General features: G+C 45.1%; 1 protein-coding gene across 1 annotated transcript in view; it reads right to left on the bottom strand.

The window, feature by feature from the left end:
• The window catches only part of SERHL2 (serine hydrolase like 2), a gene marked incomplete at both ends in the record, with an annotated part of 881,593 nt that overhangs the window by 108,174 nt on the left and 752,354 nt on the right, over positions 1-21,065 (bottom strand). Inside the window, one exon of the mRNA XM_082266295.1 lies at positions 11,395-11,471. Within this exon, the coding sequence (XP_082122421.1) occupies positions 11,395-11,471 (77 nt within the window). The remainder of the gene's footprint in view (positions 1-11,394; positions 11,472-21,065) is intronic.

Below are 21,065 nucleotides of genomic sequence, written 5' to 3'. Positions count from 1 at the left end.
TACAGAAGCCATTTTAGTTCTGATGCAGACAAGTGAAGATCTTCATATTTGCCCCTAGATGCACAAATGCCTGTAAGTCTATTTATTATTTCCCAAAGTTCATTTTACACTTGGACTACACTGTTGCGTGTTTGATATATAATTTTAATATAAGCTTTCTGCATAGTAATGTTTAATGTTGTGATTATTAGCAAAGTGTCACATGTAATACATAATTGTAATTCTAAGTCTTTCTGATTGTATTGCAGTTTACAGAACTATTGATAGAAGTAAATTCAGTTTTGGAATAAAACACAACACTATTTCTGTCTGTTTTGTTAACTGGCTGTCAGCTAAGGGATAGTAGGACAGCACAACTATATTATTGGTTGGAAGACTATGATGAGAGAAAGATAATAAATGAAGAGCTCTTAACCCAGCCTTAATGGATACCCTGAAAAGGGAACAACTCGATAAATCACTCTTCATCAAAGATCAACTGCAATAACCAGTGACACCTCTTTTAGTTGAAAAACTAAAATAGTAAAAATAGTTTGACTCCAACAAGGTACTAATCCCAATCAGTCGCCATTCAAAGGGCATCTATTGATCAGAGATGAAACAAATAAGGTCCAACTCTATGTTTAGATCTCTCGGATCCAAAGCAAGAGTCAGAAAAATCCATTTTGTTTCACACTTTGATAATTCCCTGATCCAATTGGCCCCCCTCCAAGAGGGAGTAACCCTTTCGATGCCCCAAAAATGTAGCCCCCTAGGATCACGTTGGTGGAACCTCCTGAAATGATCCGAGACACTGTGGTGTCTCAATCCTTTCAGGATGTTGGAAATATGTTCACCAACTCTCTTTTTAATGGTCCGCTTTGTTTGACTAATATAGATTAGGTTACACGGACACATCAATGCATACACCACATGAGTGGTGTCGTGTATCATAAGATTTTTAATTTTGAAGGTCTTCCCTATTAAAGGCACAGTAAATGAATTTTGTTTATTAATATTTGTTCTTGCAAAAAAAACACTCTCTACACCTCCCACATGCGTGAAAACACTTTCGTCCAGGGAAAAAAAGACACATCCAGGGGGTGTAGAATCTTCTTTACCACCCTGTCACCAAAATGTGGCACTTTGTAGTAAATAAAAGGCGGCACATTCGATAAAACAGGCCCAAGAGTTCTATCCATCTGAAGGATGTACCAATGTTTTTTAAAAAATCTCCTCTACTTATTTATATTCATCGTTTTGTGGCCTAACCTTATCCACAAGGCATTGAGATCCAGGTATTTCTAGAATGTCATGTATTTCCTTATCAAGGACAGCCTCTTGATATCCTTTTGCATGAACCTATCCTTAATAATTTGAGATTGGGCATGATAATCGCAACCTAGGAACAATTGCGTCTAACTCGCATGAACTGACCTCGTGGTATGTTCCGCAACCAAACAGGGTGATGGCCACTCCTTATGGACAGGTAACTGTTCCTGTGAGTTGGTTTGAAATACACTTTTGTGGCAAATCTAAACTCCTGTCTGAAGATAGACACATCCAAATTGATCGTTTCCCTATCCCAACTGACATGACATGCGATGTGTGTATGTTGATGTGTCCGTGTAACCTAATCTATATTGGTCGAACAAAGCGGACCATTAAAAAGAGAGTTGGTGAACATATTTCCAACATCCTGAAAGAATTCAGAGACCACAGTGTCTCGGATCATTTCAAGAGGTTCCACCAACGTGATCCTAGGGGGCTTCATTTTTTGTGCGTCGAAAGGGCTACCCCCTCTTGGAGGGGGGCCAATTGAATCAGAGAATTATTGAAGTGTGAAACAAAATGGACATTTCTGACTCATGCTTTAGGTCCGAGAGGTCATAACATAGAGTTGGACCTTAACCACTTGCCGACCGCCGCACGACTATCTACGTCGGCGGTCAGCCCCTCACAGGCAAACTAACGTAGGGCTACGTTGCTTGCTTGTGAGGGTCTAGGGAGCGAGCGCGCGCCCCCCGGGGCGCGCTCCCGCTCCCGCGTGGTCACGGACCCCCCCGCGCGTGTGACCAGCGGACCCGATGTCCGCCGGTCACTCGGCGATCGGCGGGGGAGAGGGAGAATGTCAGGCAGCTTGTGTAAACAAACTGCCTGTCATTCTCCTCGCTGCAAAGACACTGATAAAACGGATCTGGTATGTAGATCCGTTGATCAGTGTCCTTACAGCTAGAGCCACAGCCAATCACAGTAGAAACCACGCCCCTAGGGACACACACAGCCCCTCCCTTCCAAATAAAGTTAACCCCTTCACTACCAGTGTATTTTTACAGTAACAGTGCATATGTATAGCACTGATTACTGTAGAAATGTCACTGGTAACCCCAAAAGTGTCAAAAATGTCAGTCAAGGGTCCGATCTGTCCGCCGCAATGTCGCAGTACCGCAAAAAAAATCGCAGATCGCCGCCATTACGCGTTAAAAAAAAAAACAACAAAAATGACAAAAATCTTTCCCTTTGTTAGTAAACGCGATAACTTTTGCGCAAACCAATCAAAATACGCTTTTTGCGATTTTTTTTACCAAACATAGGTAGCATAAAATAAATTGGCCGAAAATTTTTAAAAATTTTGATTTTTACATTTTTTTTTGGGGGAATTTCATATAAAAAAATGTGAAAAATATTGCTATTTTTGCAAAATTGACGCTCTTTTTTTGTTTATAGCGCGTGATCAAAAAATCGCACAGGTGATCAAATACCACCAAAAGAAAGCTCTGTTTGTGGGAAAAAAAGGACGTCAAATTCGTTTAGGTACAGCGTCGCACGACCGCGCAATTGTGCGTTAAATTCACGCAGTGCCGAATCGCAAAATACCCCCTGGTCGGAATGGGGGTAAAATCTTCCGGGGCTTAAGTGGTTAAATGTTTCATCTCTGATCAATAGATGCCCTTTGAATGGCGGCTGATTGGGATTAGTACCTTGTTGGAGTTGAACTATTTTTACTATTTTAGTTTTTAAACTAAAAGAGGTGTCGCTGGTTATTTCAGTTTATCGTTGATGAAGAGTGATTTATCGAGTGTTTCCCTTTTTAGGGTATCCATTAAGGTTGGGTTAAGAGCTCTTCATTTATTAGCTTTCTCTCATCATAGTCTTTCAACCAATAATATAGTCCTTTTTTTTATACCTATTTTGTGCGAAGAGTGATGTATTAAGTGGTTCCCTGATCAGGGTAACTATTGGTGCTTTATAGGGATCATTATTCCATACGTGAAAGGGCTTTATCTATTAATCTTTTATTATAGTATCTTAACCAACACTATTGATTCTCTTTTTTAACATTTTGAATTATTTTTAGTATGAAGAGCGATTTACAATAGGGTTCCCTTTTTAGGGTATTCATTATTGCTCTTCAATCAATATTATTGTTTATGTTATCTTCATGGCTGCATTTTAATTGAAGGACTTGCTTGCATACATTCTATTATATTAGAAAGAAATTGATGCATCATAGTCTCTGGTTTTGATTATTTTACCAGAAATGTTTTAGTTCCATTTTCACAACTGTAGACAAGTGCTTGGTTAAGTATGTTTACAGTTTTCATGTTTAATTTGCACATATTATGAGTAAGGGCTCTTTCACACGGCCGCTCCGTGTGAGAGCTCCGCTGCGGTCCTTTTTTTTTTTTTTTTCCACGGAGCGAATTGGTATCAGCAATTGTTAAGATATGCTGCAGTGGATATTAATTGTTTTTTGTAATGTTAGTTTCCACCATAGTAATGCGATACAGTATTAGTTATTGTTTGCCAGCATCCGATCGTTGATCGCCATCATTATAGCAGCTTAAGCGGTGGCTGTGCTGTGGTCGGCTTCTGCCATCAGCGGCTTTAAAAACCAGTTTACCGGGCCGTATGGTCACTCCCCTTTGAGAAAGTCGGAAAATACAAAACGCGTCAGAGCGTGACCATACGGCAACCGGAAGTACCATGCGGTTACGAACGGACATCCTTGTGTGTTACTCCTTTAGCGCGGAGAGGTCGTGAGTACCCGGGAGTCACCCAGCCTTACTTTATTGATGGGCTTTAAACCAAGCATTTGTTTTGTAAGTGCACACTTTTTAGAGTTTGAGTGCCGGTTCACATTTATGTGATCACAGAGATTGCATGTAATTCGGAGCGCACTGCTTCTAAATTTACATGCGATGTCTGTGCAGTGAAAATTCAGCCATACAGTTTGTATTGCTGAATTCGCACCGCGATCACACTGAACACGCACAGGGCCCTTTTTTTGGTCTGCAGCAGAATCGGATCGCATGGTGGTTAACACTAGTGCGATCCGATTCATGTCGAACTCTCAGGGGTGTCGTTAACTTTGAATTGACACCCCCAGTGTATCGCATATGGCAGTGTGAACTGCCTGTGCTGTGGATGCGATGTGGGAACACGCTGTATATTCGCAGCGTTCCCGCATCGCATAAATGTGAACCGGCACTGAATAAAAATATATTTTTTTTATAAACAGTATCACACTAGTGGGGATGTTATTCTGTATACATATACCCATGTGGATGATGGTGTGTTACTGAGGATAAGGAGGATGTCTATCCATTTGGGAAGGATAGATTTGTCTAACCAGGAATAAAGAGGTATTGTAATAAGCGAATGAGCCTTATCCATGAGAGTGGGGGGCATAAACTTCTGGTGAGTTTCCAATTTCCTTGGGGTGACCAGCACTTTGGTGGAGGATTAGAAGGTAGTCCCTTTCCGTATAACTGCACAAGTGGGACCTTTTGACCTTTCTCCCTCACCCCGAATATGGAGCTTATCTAGATATGGACTCTAGAAATGCTTTTCTAGATATGCTTTGTGATAGCACTGTTTGATAGACTGTTTTCCTCCATATGATATACTCCTGTGTGCATTTATTTGTTGATTTACCATTTTATATAGATGGTTATGAGAATTATTTATATGACCACAATGTGATTGCGCTACTGATGCCAGTTTTTTTCATTAAGATTAGCTGGTGCTGCATTAATATCGGTTTTACTTTAAGTAGCAGCAACCCGCCTTTATTTGGGAATTCAACAGGGTATATCCCATCCCAGATAGTTGGTCCGCTTTTTCTTCTGAGCGCAGGGGACCATTACAATTAGTTTTTGTTTGGTATTTTTAAATGGTGATAACTAGATTGAGACCGACCCAGATACTTGGATACTGGGATACTATTAGGGGGGAACAGCAAGCGACCATATTATAGAAGAGTATTCATTTCTAGATCTTCATTTAAACCTCCTGGTGATATTGTATCGAGAGTGAAAATACACAAATTTTCCCTGGTGCACAGTCGCTTGCAGCGTTCGGCTATGGGGAGTTGCCTGGTGATGTCTTCTATAACCCAGACACGGAGGCCTCCAGAGTTTTGAGATTGATTATCCAGGAAGTGTCTGGGGATGTTTATCAGAACCTTTTTCCACTAGTCTGTATGGTGCGACCCACATAGAGGAGGCCACACAGGTAAGGCAATATACTACATACTCCGAAGAGCATGTATAGAAATCTGGTATAGTGTATACCTTGCCTTTAGAAAATAATTATTTTTGGTCATGTTTGACGTGCTTGCAGGTGAGACAAAAAGCTTTATGACACTGGTACATCCCTTTGATATTAAAAAAAGTCAGGGAGGCACTGGTAGTGGGTTTGATAGAACATACTTTGCTAGGTGCTATGCAGAATTTTAGGTTGCTAGCACGCCTGTAGGTGAAGACAGGGTGGTCGGTGAGGGAACTGTGTAAATGAGGGTCTTGTTGCAAAATTACCCAATGTTTGGAGAAAATACGTTCCATTTCCTTGAATTGTGTATGGAATTGGGTGATAAATTGAGTCGGGGGTTAAGAATTAGAGTTGTCATCAGTGTGCCCCAATCTTTCAATTCACCATCCCTCAAATAGCATAGAGCCTTTTATACACATATACATTTTTTATTCAATTTTTCTATTTGTTTATATTTATAGATTATAAAAATAATACATTTTATGTATATATCTTTTTATTTTTATTTCCAATATTATTCATAATTTTTAATACATTCCTTTTTACTCGCACGTAGTGCTATACATTGCATCTTGATCCTCCACTCACTTTGAGTACGTTTTTTATCCATTGATCCTGATACTTCTCACTTTAGCATTATCCTTTAACCATCTTACATTATCATATGTTCATTTTTATTAGTCATCGATATCCTCATTTATATTTTTTAACTTTCCATTTGTTTTTTATTTTTGCTGTCATTTTATTCCACCTCTGGCCTCTATGTAGGCTCTTGTCTTGTTCTTTACAATTTGTCTTATACATTTGTCCTATCCCACCATACGTCCAGCTGGCTATTTATACTTCTTCCACGATGGTCCCTTCAGAGCCTGATGAAGGAGCACGCATACTCTGAATGCGCACTTCTTCTGCCTTCTCAGCTGCCGGATGTGATGTCACCGGCACCTCTGCACAGACCCGGGCACCAAAAAACAGCTATGCCGACTGATAGACACTGACAGCCATCAGCCTACTCATCTCAGCAGCATCCATCTATTACCAGAGACTGCAGATGACCCATTACATTCACCATGCTGGCATACCATTTACCTTTGTGAGTGCATCATTTCTTTTAACCCCTATTAAACTTTGTATGCTACACTCAGTAGGCACTGCTTTCTTGTTTCTTCTTACCATGTAGAGCCTCTCTTTTCTCCAGCCAGCAGCCACTGAGTACAGCCTTATTCACTTGGACTAGTACCATCGTTGAGATTTGGAAACTATGCTGAATTCCTCCACTACCCACTTTATTCCCAACAGTTGTCCAATTATACATTGCATACTGTATATATTGCAGTTCTGTCCACACTAGCAGAACTCCATAATATTGTTGTTGTTTTTTTTGTCTGACCCGCAATTTCAACCTCAGGGTGCCCACTCCTAAACTGGCACCCCGTTTTGTTGGGCCTTTTTGCATCCTTCGTAAGGTAAACCCGGTGGCCTAGGCCTTTGATCTCCCTCCTGGCATGCATATCTCCAATGTCTTTCACGTGTCACTCTTTTGAAGCCACTGGTTTGCAATCACTATACTTCACTTCCTCGCCCACCTCCCATTCCTGTCGGCAATCATGAGGAGTATGGAGTTAGAAGCATCTTGGATTCTTGTCTGTTCCTAGGTCAGGTTCAATACCTGGTGCACTAAAAGGGTTATGGTCCTGAAGAGCGTTCTTGCATTCCCTCCACTGATGTTCATGCTCCCGCCCTTCTCCATGCTTTCCACACTCGCTTTCCTCAGAAAGTGATGATATTGCACACCTGACACACACACACATATATATATATATATATATATATATATATATATATATATATATATCAAACCTGATAGCTTGCAGTCCTTGCCCTTGTGCTCCAAGGTGCATCACTGCTAGCAGTCTTCTGTTCTCCATGTTCCTCCGTGCATGACTTGGCTTGGCTGACAACTTTCCTGTGTCTTGATCCTGCATCGCCAGATGACCCCGCATTGGCAGACGATCCGGCATCAGCAGACTACCCGCTGCTGGACTCAACCCTGGCTTGGATGACTATTTGCTTCTAGACTTGATCCTAGCTTGGATGACTACCCGCTTCTCGACTTGACCCCGGCTGTTCCAGTTTTCACTCCTCACTCTTGCATCTTTGTGTGGTCTGGTTTCCTGGCACCCTGACACATAGGTGCTCAGGAAGACTCCAAGGAGGGTTTTAAGGTGAACATAGAGGTTGTCAGCTCAGAGGAGAACCTGCAGTTATAAAATAAATGGTTAGCAGGGGCGCATGTGCGGCAGCCCCAGCGATGGCTGCTTAGTCAGGGAGCGCCGCACCGCTCCGATCATATAGAGGCCACGGCAACGGCTTCAGGCAGCAGCCCCGGCACATAACCTCCTCCCAGCATCCGGACCACCCAGGGAATCGGCCCTGCGTGTTTGCGGGCACCAGGAGAGAGGTCTCCCACCGATTAGGATTCGAGTGACTCCCTCAGCTCTCCCCTAAGATGGCGGCCGCTTCACTACCACGAGGCAGGGGACGAGGCAGATTAGGAGCTCATAGCTGACATCGAGACCCTTGATCCGGCAATCTGCATTCCTCCATCTACCCCAGTGAGTACTCATCCTCCTCCCTACTCCTCCCCAGCTTCCACAGAATCTCTAATAAGCAAATCAAAGGAGCCCTTGCAGGCAACCCCTATGATTAACAGTCCTATGGAGCCGAAACTGTATCAGCAGGCCTATCCCTCTAATCCTGGACAGTTTCCAGACATATTACTCCTTACGGCCAAATTCTCAGAAATGCTAGCCAACGGCCTAGCGCAAACAGCATCACAAATTACTAACACCATTAAGGCTGATTTGCAGAATTTAGGTGCCTGCATTGAAGCGATTGAATTGACGGTGGATAAAACAGTGGCAAGGGCAAACCAAAACACGGCCTGCATACAATCACTCCAAGACCAACTTGAGAGTGCACTCTCCAAAATTGATGACCTAGCAAATAGTAGCAGGCTACAAACTTTCCGCTTAAGGGGGCTCCCGGAATCAATCTCAGATGTATCCGGCATAGTCAAATCTCTTATCAAAGAACTCATACCAGACATACCTGAGCACAGACTGGAGTTTGACCAGGCTCACAGAGCCCTTCAACCCCTCTGCCAGGATGGTCTCCCAAGAAACATTGAACCCCACTTCTATTCGGTGAAAGAAGAAATTGTGAAAAGATCAAGGGGAATCGACAATCTAACCATTCAGGGTCACAAAGTGCAAATTTTTACTGATTTATCTCCAACAACCATTCAATGCCGCAGAGCAAACCACTGCTGCTGGCATTGTCCAACAAATCCCTAAAATATTGGTGGTCATTTCCCTTTCACCTGAACTTCCTATACAAGAAAAAAAAACTACGGTTTTTCCAATTTCCTAGAAGGGGAACGAATTCTACTCCACCTTGGCGTCATCTCTCAAGAACCACCCTCTTCTTCCTCTTTAACAAGGCTGAATTCATCCAAACGCCTGCCCCCAATCAGCCCTCTAACCACCACCTGGAACAAACAGCAATCAAAACCACAAAGGGACACTAACCCACCTTGAGGGCCGGTCACAGCCCATCCCTCCTCTTACAACTCCCCTTTGACTAGAGGGATACTTCACACTCTGGTCACCTCAATATCCACGCAAATCACAATTGATATATCTCCCCATTAATGTCCTGAATATGTTTTGGAAGTTTTAAACGTTTCTGTCTTCTTGTTGCCATCTTTGTTTTTAAAGGTTTATATGGTCACTATCATTGGTCATGTGACAGAAGGGAATAGGGGACTCATTACCTTCCTTCATATGTCCAAGCCGGGGTCTATGGATCGGAGCGGCCTAAGTGCGCCTCCTCCTGTCGTGCCTCAGGGATACTTTTAATCCCTGACACGCTCAGGATTACGCCCTGTATAATACAGGGCACACCAACATGTTACTACAGGGAAGGACCGGATGGGGGGTGCTCCTACCTACCTCTCCCTCAGGACATCCTTAGTCTTGAGTCTCTCCTTCTGTCATCTTACTCCTTCTTATGTTTAATGCTCTTTTTCCTCTTTTTTCCAGATTTCTATGAGCAGGTTCCGCTACTTCTTCAAGATCCTGATCTCCATAACTCTGCGCCAGGACTCCCAGGTGAACTTTGTGTTGGCTCTCCAGGTTTGGGACACATCCTCCCTAGAGACTCTCTTCTCTCATCCCCATGGCTCACACAGTAACGATGCCTTTTTGCAGGTGGCAACCGATAACACACAGGGCCTTAACTCCCCACTTTAAAGACGCAAAGTGTTCCAACACTATCACTCACAGGGAGTTGAAGTCCTCCTGTTGCAGGAGACTCATTTCTCTGCCTCCTATAGACCCCGGTTCATTCACCATAAATTTCCCACTTTCTACTTGGCCAATGCACCCACCCAACATAGGGGGGTTGCAATTTTTTTTCACTAAAAATTTTGCGTTTTCCCACTCCCAAACTGTTGCGGATCCACAAGGATGTTACATCCTAGTCAAGGGACACATTGATGGAACCCTTTACACATTTGTTTCATATTACGCTCCTAACAAAGGGCAGGCTAACGTTTTCTCTAAAATGTTGAACCTCCTCTCCCCCCACTTTGAGGGTAGAATTATCATGGGCGGCGACTCTAATATAGCCTTTGACCACACTCTGGACAAATCAGGAACTCGGTTACCTCTTGTTATAAGCATTGTAATACTTCACCTTTTTAGATGCCAAAAACAACTTGATTCCTCAGGATTATTAGCAGGACACTCTTCATATTTACCTATGTCTCACTCGATTATAACTCAAGTGCAGTTTGATCCTTATTTCTGGGAACATTCTAGACCTCACTTTCTGAAAATAATCATATGATCCTAATCCACAAATACCTCCCAAATCCTGAGTAAACTCACACCGATTCTCAGTAATAACAATAAGAGTCTTTAACAATGTCCTTGCTAATATGTTTTTGTATTCTGTTTCATTGTGTGTTGTAACTCTTCAATGTGTATAAATAAATCACCTTGGCACTACGTTTGACATGTTTATATGGAAATTCAATAAAAAATGATTGAAAGATAAAGAAACGGTTAGGAACATTGCAGCAGAAACAATAAAGTCAACTAAATAGCTTTCTCCTGCACACAAATAAAAACAGCATTTTACAACCAGGATGCCCAGGCACACCAGGTGCCTTCAGGTTTCTTCAGGGGTGCCTTGGCAAAAGCTGTATACAAGCAAGCGGATGGATTAAGCCTGCCTTTTAGTTGCACAAAGCCTAAGGTTTTCATTGTGTACCATTACAACCTTCCAGCCACCGGCGTCCTCACAACCAATGATGTCATCAGTTGATAAAGAGAATATCAGGTGCCTGCACAGCATCCTTGCTTATCCCTCCCCTACCCTTGTCTGTCAGTACTGGGGTCACAATGAGGAAGAAAAACGTTGCAAAACTAATCAGTACCAGGGTGCAAAGGTGTTTTCTTTGGAAGATTAAACCACCTATATATACTGTTAGATGTGCTTCATGTGTGGATGTTGCTGCATTATTTAAAACTGTTAGTTTAGTTTTTTTTTTCACATTTTACAATGAGATGCCTTGAAATTTACATCATTTTAAGGGGTGCCTTGACTGAAAAAAGGTTGAGAAACACTTTATTAAAGGATACATTTCCTAAATTGAAGAGTAAGCAGATCTCTATAATAATTTCCGCTCAAATTTTTTTTATAAAATTGGCTTTGGCAAATATGTAAATGGTTCCGCTTTTCATTTTGTTATAATTGCAACAGTACACCCCCCTTTATAGGGTTCCCAACACTCACATGACAACATGGACTTTGGCCTGGATGGACTTCATGACTTGCAAACACTGCTCAAGAGACAGAGGGGCAGAATTGTTCTGAGGAGAGAGAGAACATTCCTAATTGTGGCATGCTACATAAAAAATTGGCATTATTGTTATACATATACAGTAACCATGAAGGCTAAGTTCACCTTTTTTTCCCCTAAATCCCATCTTCCATCTTGTACCAATATACCATAAAAAAGTGATATAAGGGCCCGGTTCACACTGGTGTGACGTGTGCTCCGACTTTGAGAGCACGTCGCATGACATGAAAAAATCAATGTTTCTCTATGAGAGCTGTCTTAACTGGTCCTACTTTTGTATGTCCGTCTTTGGAAAGGTTCCTGCACTACTTTGGTCTGACTTGGGTCTGATTTCAGCCCATTAAATTTAATTAAGTCGCATCCAAGTCGGATCAGCATCTTAACTGATCCAACTTGTGACATGCGACGTGTGTTCAGAGGAAATGTAAGCAATGCTTCGAAAAAAATAAACGCCCCCCCCCCCCATATCCATACCAGACTCTTAGGTCTGGTATGGATTTAGAGGGGAAACCCCATGCCAAAAATAATAAAAAAAAAAACCAGCATGGGATCACCTCCAAAATCCACACTAGAATCCTAATCCAAGCATGCATGCAGGATAGGGGGAGAAACGAGCACGCACCCTCCTCCTGAACCATACCAGGTTACATGTCCTCAACATCTCAACATGGCTCTGCCCCCCCACCCCAAAGCTCCTTGTCCTCAGGTTGATGGGAACAAGGGTCTCTTCCCCACAACCCTAGGCTGTGATTTCGGGGGTCTGTGGGCAGGGGCTTATTGAAATTTGGAAGCCCTCTTTAAGAAAGGGGACCCCAGATCCCGCACTCCCCCCCCATGTGAATGAGTGCGACTTGGGTCATGAAGGGACTGATATGGATTTTGGGGGGGACCCCAATTTTTTTTTAATGTTGGCATGGGGTTTCCCTTTAAATCCATATCAGTCCCTTCAAGACCCAAGTCGCCCTCATCTCAAAGTCAGATCAAAATCGGATCATTAAAGTTGCATGGAAGTTGGATCGATGTCAGACAGTTGTCGCAGGGCAAAGTCAGACCGACATTCATGCGACTTTCATGTTGCACCAGTATGAATCGGGCCTTAACAGAGAAATAATATTTACCACAATACATTCCATTCAGCAGAGATAAATTACAATAGCAGCAACATAGTTACATAGTTAGTGCGGTTGAAAAAAGACATCAGTCCATCCAGTTCAACCTATGATGTGTGTGTGTTTGCTTTTAACCGTACATTTTATACCCCTGTATGTTGTGGTCTCTAAGGTGCCCATCTAATAGTTTTTTTAAACTATCAATGCTCCCTGCTGATATGCCTGCTTGTGGAAGAGAATTCCACATTCTTACCACTCTTACAGTGAAGAACCCCTTACGCACTTTAAGGTTAAACCGCCTTTCCTCTAGTTTTAGTGAGTGGCCACGTGTCTTATTGTATCTGCTTTCTCTGAATAGTTTGTTCCTTATGCTAGGGTCGCCAGTACAGTATTTGTACATTGATATCATATCCCCCCTCAATCGTCTCTTCTCCAGAGAGAATAGGTTCAGTGCTTGTAGTCTTTCCTCATAGCTGATGTCCTCCATTCCCCTAATTATTTTTGTTGCCCTTCTCTGGACTCTTTCCAGTTCCAGCACATCCTTCCTGAGGACCGGTGCCCAGAACTGGACAGCAAACTCCAGATGTGGCCGGACCAGAGTCTTGTAGAGCGGGAGAATAATCTCTTTATTTCTGGAGTGACTCCCCTTTTTTATACATCCCAGTATTCTGTTGGCTTTGCTTGCAGCGGCTAGGCATTGCATGCCACTGCCAAGCCTGTTGTCTACCAGTACCCCCAAGTCCTTTTCCATCCTAGACTCACCCAGAGGTTCCCCCCCTAGTGAGTAGCTTGCTTTCTGGTTTCTGGCCCCCAAGTGCATTACTTTACATTTTTCAACATTAAACCTCATCTGCCATGTAGTTGCCCACCCCGTTATTTTGTTCAGGTCCGCTTGTAAGGTTTCCACATCCTGCATAGAAGATATTGGCAAGCCTAGTTTAGTATCATCTGCAAATACCGAGACTGTACTAGATATCCCCTCCTCTAGATCATTTATGAATAAATTAAACAGGATTGGTCCCAGGACAGAACCCTGGGGGACCCCACTTTCCACACCCGCCCAATCCGAGTACTCCCCATTAATCATCACCCTCTGGACTCTCCCCTGGAGCCAGTTCTCTATCCAGGTACTCACCTTATGGTCCATACCTACCTTCCTTAGTTTGTACAGTAAGCGTTTGTGGGGAACGGTGTCAAAGGCCTTTGCAAAGTCCAGATACACCACATCCACAGGCTTTCCTTTATCTAGGTGGCAGCTCACTTCATCGTAGAAGGTTATAGATTGGTTTGGCAAGAACAATTTTTCATGAATCCATGCTGATTACTACTAATAATACAGTTTTTATTACTAAAGTCTTGTATGTGGTCCCTTAACATCCCCTCCAAAATCTTGCAGACTACAGATGTTAGGCTGACCGGCCTATAGTTACCCGGGATACATCTCGGCCCCTTTTTAAATATTGGTACCACGTTGGCTTTTTTCCAATCAGCTGGCACCATACCCGTCTGTAAACTATCTTTAAAGATCAAGAATAATGGTCTGGCAATCACCTGGCTGTGCTCTTTAAGAACCCTCGGGTGCAAGCCATCCGGTCCCGGTGATTTATTTATGTTAAGTTTCTCTAGCTTAGTTTTAAGTCTATCTTCTGTTAGCCATGGCGGCACTTCCTGAGGTGTGTTGTTTAGTTCGGCCTTACAAGCTAGGTTCGTGTAGCCCCCCGATTCTTTTTTGAAGACTGAAAAGAAGAAATTATTTAACACTTTCGCCTTTTCTCTGTCCTCAGTGGCCATATTTCCTTTGTCATCTTTTATGGGGCCAATGTGTTCTGGCCTCGCTTTCTTACTGTTTATATACTTAAAGAATGTCTTGGGGTTCTTTTTACTCTCCTCCGCTATATGTCTCTCATGTTCTATTTTAGCCACCCTGATTTCGTCTTTACATTTCTTATTACACTCTTTGTAATGCTTAAATGCTGCCAATGACCCCTCAGTCTTGTATTTTTTGAAGGCCTTTTCTTTAGCACTAATATGCATTTTTATGTTGGAGTTTAGCCACCCAGGGTTTAGTTTTGCTCTTTTACATTTATTTCCATTTGGAATGCACTGGCCAATCCCCTTGTTAAGTATGTTATTGAAGCACTCCCATTTTTCCTCCGTGTTCTTTGCTCCCAGGGTTCTATCCCATTTGATATTTTCTAGCAGCGAGCGCAGTTTTGGGAAATTGGCTCTTTTGAAATTCAGTTTCCTTATATTACCCTTGTGCTTCCTATTACTGTAATTAATACTGAAACTTATTGACCTATGGTCACTGTTTCCTAAGTTGCCCCGTATTTCTATATCCGTGAGCAGGTCTGTATTGTTGGTAATCAGTAGGTCAAGTACCGCATTGTTTCTTGTCGGTTCATTCACCATCTGACCCATGAAATTGTCCTGCAAAACATTTAGGAACTGCCTAGCCTTGGCTGAGTGTGCGGTTCCTTCTGCCCAGTCTATATCAGGATAATTAAAGTCCCCCATTATAATGACATTTCGCATCCTTGCTGCCAATCCTATCTGTAAAATGAGGTCTGCCTCCCCCTCCTCCCTCTGGTTGGGGGGCCTATAGCATACGCCCAATATTACCTTCCCCACCGTGCCTTCCCTTTGAAGTTCTACCCATAGGGATTCTGCCTCGTCCATAGCTCCATTATTAATATCATCCCTCATATTTACCTGTATACTGTTCTTAATATACAGACATACCCCTCCCCCTTTTTTACCTTCTCTATCTCTGCGATAAAGGGAATACCCCTGAATGGTCGCCATCCAGTCATGAGAGCTGTCAAACCAAGTCTCTGTTATCCCCACAAAATCTAAGTCCTCCTCAAACATCAGTAGCTCCAGCTCTCCCATCTTGTTGGCCAGGCTTCTGGCATTAGTATACAAACTTCTTAATTTTGACCGGTTACATATATCCTCATTTGATGTTTTTAGGCTGCTCTCTTGATTTTTCCCCATACCCACCCTGGGTTTAGGAGCTCTGAACACCCTACCGCTAATGCCCCCATTTGTGCTCTCTGAATCTTGCTTTCCACTGGCTAATTCTACATCTGTACCCTCCCCCCCGTCACCTAGTTTAAAAGCCCCTCTAACTTATCGGCCATCCTCTCACCCAGTACGGCTGCACCCTCCCCATTTAGGTGCAATCCGTCCCTACCAAAGAGCCGGTGGCCGACTGAGAAGTCGGCCCAGTTCTCCAGGAACCCGAAACTCTCCTTACTACACCAGCTCCTCAGCCACTTGTTAACTTCCCTAGTCTCCCGCTGCCTCTCTGGTGTGGCTCGAGGTACAGGTAGTATTTCGGAAAAAAAAACCTGCAGGAAAAAGGCATAATGAGCTAGTATGCATCGCATACTAGCTCATTATGAAATACCTTAAAACGAAGCCCCGACACGGTTGCCTGGACAACGCTAAGGGCGCTGTCATGTTGCCTCGGCGTCTCTTCCTGGTTCTGCGGCTCCGGCGCTATGAGTGGCTGGAGCCGTGACGACGTCACTCCCACGCATGCGCGCAGGAGTTTCACTTTCCGGCAAGGAGCTCTGAAGGTCCGCCGGACCTTCAGAGCGCATGCGCCACTGCTGTCAGCTGCTGCATGCAGGGCGAATATCCCCTAAACCGTGCAGGTTTAGGAGATATTAATTGTACCTACAGTTAAGCCTTATTATAGGCTTACCTGTAGGTAAAAGTCAAATAGCGAAGTATACTACCGCTTTAAGAGAACACAGTTTCCAAGGCTGAGGGGTACTCTGCAATACTTGGGAGTGAAAATTGGCATTGATGAACATATAACAGAAATGGAAATTTTTCAACATGACTGTATGCGAACACACTGCAAATTATTTTCCCATGAGCAATTAGTTTAAAAGGCTAGAAATAATGTGGCTCACAGCCAAAGCTAAAAAAGATATAAATTAAAATTTTTTATTAATTATAAAAAATGAACAAACACTATCATCATTTAAGAGCCGGTTCACATACAGGCAACTCGACTTGCCGGGGCGACCTGTGAGGTCGCGGTGCACAGCGCGCACCGCGACCTCGGAGAGACATGCACGGACTTCATATCATTGACGTCAATGCAGGTTGCCCCAAAGTAGTATAGGACCCTTTTTCTAAGTCGGAGCGACTTGCGTCGCTCCTATTAGAACGGGTCCTGTGCTAATCTATGGCAGGCGACCCACGGCGATTTGTCAGGCGACCAGGTCGCTTGACAAGTCGCCCCTGTGTGAACCGGCTCTAAATGTTACAAGGAATATAAAAGAATATGTAAAAAGGAATTCAAGGCCCCAAAACTTAAAACAAACTACAGATTGCAAAAGAGTAGGACAAACCCTAAAAAATATTTTTTCAAATATATTAATAGTAAAAAGGTCAGATCTGAACATGTAGTCCTCTTACAAAATAATCTGAAGTGGATGACTGGGGACAAAGAGAAGGCAGATTTATTCAATATCTTCTTCGGCTCTGTGTATTACGGATCGACCGATTATCGGCAAAGCCGATCAGAGGGCCGATATGCACTTTTCCCGATAAATCGGTATCGGCCCTGGAACTTGCCGATATTACCGATATTGTGCGCGGCGCACAAGTGACGTCATTGTGTGTGTTGCTTGACGTGATTCTGTGCGCTGGACCTATTACAGATGTTCTGCCTTCCTAGGCTGTCTCCCTCACCTCGGACAGCGTCCACAGACTGGCAGCAAGCAAGCCAAGCAGCCATTCAGCCACCCACCCAGGCACACACAGCAGCCGCCAGCCAGCCACCCACCCACAGGCCCTGGCCTCAGCCAACCACAGCCCCTGTGCTAGCCAGCCACCCACTACAGGGTGCCAGCCAGCCAGCCACCCCAAAACAGGGTGCCAGCAAGCCAGCAGCCACAGCAGGGTGCCAGCTGCCAGCCACTGACCCACAACAGGGTGAAACCAAGCCAGCCACCAACAGGGTGACAGCAAGCCAGCCACCCACAACAGGGTGACAGCAAGCCAGCCACACATCAACCCACCCCACAAAAGCCACAGCAGGGTTCCAGCAAGCCAGCCACCCACAACAGGTTGCCAGCCAGCCACCCACAAAAGGGTGACACCAGGTCAGCCACCCACAACAGGGTGCCAGCCAGCAGCCACAGCAGGGTGCCAGCCAGCCAGCAGCCACAGCAGGGTGCCAGCCAGCCAGCCAGCAGCAACAGCAGGGTGCTAGCCAGCCACCCACCCACCCCACAACAGAGTTCCAGATAGCCATCCACCCCACAACAGAGTGCCAGCAAGCCACCCACCCCATAACAGGGTGCCAGCAAGCCAGACACCCACAACAGGTTGACACCAAGCCAGCCAGCCACAGCAGGGTGCCAGCATCCACAGCAGGGTACCAGCCAGTCAGCAGCCACAGCAGGGTGCCAGCCAGCTTGCAGCCACAGCAGGGTGCCAGTCAGCCACCCACCCCACAACAGGGTGCCAGCAGCTATCCAGCCACAACAGGGTTCCAGCAAGCCAGCCACCCACAACAGGGTGACACCAAGCCAGCCACCCACAACAGGGTGACACCAAGCCAGCCACCCACAACAGGGTGACACAAAGCCAAACACCCACCCCACAACAGGGTTCCAGCAAGCCAGCCACCCACAACAGGGTGCCAGCAAGCCAGTCACCCACAACATGGTGCCAGCAAGCCAGTCACCCACAACAGGGTGCCAGCAAGACAGCCACCCACAACAGGGTGACACAAAGCCAGCCACCCACAACAGGGAGCCAGCCAGCCAGCAGCTACAGCAGGGTGCCAGCCAGCCACCTACCCTACAACCGGGTGCCAGCAGCCAGCCACCCCACAACAGGGTGCCAGCAAGCCAGCCACCTCCAACAGGGTGACACCAAGCCAGCCACCCACAACAGGGTGACAGCCAGCCAGCAGTCACGGCAGGCTGACAGCCAGCCAGCAGCCACAGCCATGTGCCAGCCAGTCAGCCACCCACCCCACAACAGGGTGCCAGCAAGCCAGTCACCCACAACAGGGTGATAGCCAGCCAGCAAGCAAGCAAGCCAGCCAGCCACCCACAGCAGGGTGCCAGCAGCCAGCCAGCCAGTAGATTTTTTTTAACCTTATATTGTCTCTTTCAAATTGCAATGGAGATGGATGCAGACAGAAGAAGTAAAAACGGTGATCTTGGACTATTTCTCGTCTCAACCATCTCCAGGAAAAGCAGCAGTGGGCAACAGATGCACAAACAATGTAAGCATGGGATCAGTAACTGCAAAAAACAAAAATTGTCAAATCTTTGGGCCCATCAAAGAGTTCCTCATGTTGAATTATATCATGCAGCACAGAAACAAAATGAATCACAATCACAATGTGAAATACCTCCTCCACTATCCCAGGCAAAAATAAGATATGTTTCAGGAAAAAAAACAGGTGGATAAATTCAGATGGAAGATCCCAACTGCTGGACAGAGTAATCACAAAGATGATGGTTATTGATACCCAGCCATTTACAATAGTGTCTGACTCTGGATTTAAGCGGTTGATGTCCATAGTTGAGCCAAGGTACACACTAAAGAGTGAGAGGTATTATCGAACTGAAATGCTGGGAAAGATTCACCAAAAGGTCATTAAGAAAGCAAAGGCTATGCTGCAACCAGAGAATGCTGGCAACTCACTCTCATTCACGACGGACTGCTGGTCAGGACAAACAGAGTCACTAATGAATCTTACATGTCACTTCATTGAGAGCAGATGGACAAAAAGGCAATTGGTGTTGAATACAAAAGTGATGCAAGGATCCCACACTGAGTACAGTAGAGAAATGTTTCTAGGCATGCTTGAAGACTGGGGAATCAACAAAAACAGAATGATGCTTGTGTTCCTTCCAGACATCTGAGCAAACAAGCGGAAAGGGATGAAGCTTGCTGATGTGTCAGACGTCAGTTGCATGGCACACATCACCCTCCAACTTCTAAATTATGGTCTGTCAAGCCAAAGAGCTTTGATTAATATATGTTTTAAGAAGCATGAAGAGATTAAAAATGTTGTGCTGGCAAGTCTTTTTAATCCTTGATACAAGAACCATGCTTTCTCTTTTGATGATGTAATGGCCAAGGCAAAACAATGGCTGACAGAAGATATTCAACAGGAGGTGCAAGAGGTTCCTGCTGAAAAGTCAAGTCCAGAATAGCATTTTTATAATCTGGATGAGCAGCAGGATGCTGCAAAAACAGAAAAATGTCCAAAAATACATCAACGAACAGAAGAGAATCTTCTTCATCGTGGTCGAATTAATGGCATGTTCAGTGTTTTATTGGGGCCTCATGTGGAGGATTCTTCTCAATCTGCAATAATGAGCCTGGATGATGAACTTCATCTCTATTTGAAGGAACCAGTAATTGACAGAAGAAGTGGTGATCCTCCTCAGTGGTGGAAAGAAAATGAGGCTACAAAAGACTTGCCTCTCATGCTAGAAGATACCTCTCTGCTCCTCTTTCCTCTTCTTTACCAAGTGAGCGTGTTAATGAAGTGGCAGCAATATATATAAAAAAAAAAAAAAACAGAAACCATTTAACAGGTAAACATGCTGAAATGTTATGCTTTCTGCACTATAATATTGTTCTACTTAACTTGGAGTATTGAAAAGTGTAGTAGGGGGCGTGTCCTGGACATGGCGGCGTGAGGAAGCACATAGCCTGAGCTCTGTCCATCTCACCCTGCACTAACCGACTTTCATGTCATTCTCTGCCACGGAATGAGCACAAATCGCAGGAGGGGACCCCGTAAGCCGCTCCGCACCCCTCCGGGATCGGAACTCCGTAGATATTTCCCTGGGACCCGCTCAGCCTCGGCCCGCACCGGCCGCCACACGCCACGTGTAGAGCCTGCAGCGGACATGGCCTCGGCTCCGGTCTCTCCCACCGCACCCTTGCTTTTTGCCATGGACACCCAGCCTCCCTCTCCTTCGGCCTCTGTGTCGAGCTCTCTTGCCATGCCACTTTCGGCGGGGGACGCGGGAGACCTGCAGGCACTGATACAGGCGTTGCCCACCAAGCGGGACTTTGAGGCCCTTGTATTGCGGCTGGAGGAGGCCCACGCCAGGGATATCCAGGCCGTACGTACGGATGTGACCACTCTATCGGAGCGGGTGTCGGCGGGAGAGACGGCGGTATCCTCCTTGGAGACCAGGGTTTCCCGCCTGGAGGCAGCCCAGGTAGCTCAGGAACTTTATGTGGGTGAACTACAGCTGCGCCTGGAGGAGATGGAGGACCGCAGCCGCCGTAACAACTTGCGGCTGCGGGGCATACCGGAGGCGACGGGCCAGGAGTCCTTGCAACCCACGGTGTTGGCCATATGTCAGCGTCTGGCCCCGGACATCCCGCCTGCGTCCCTGGAGTTCGATAGGGTACATCGGGCCCTGGGACCCAGCTCCCCGGACCCCGCGAGGCCACGAGATGTCATCTGCAGGCTGCACCGTTATGCC

This window comes from Pelophylax lessonae (genome assembly GCF_965119305.1).
Source record: "Pelophylax lessonae genome assembly, chromosome: 8".
Taxonomy (NCBI): domain Eukaryota; kingdom Metazoa; phylum Chordata; class Amphibia; order Anura; family Ranidae; genus Pelophylax; species Pelophylax lessonae.
This window is presented reverse-complemented; position numbering and strand designations above follow the sequence as displayed.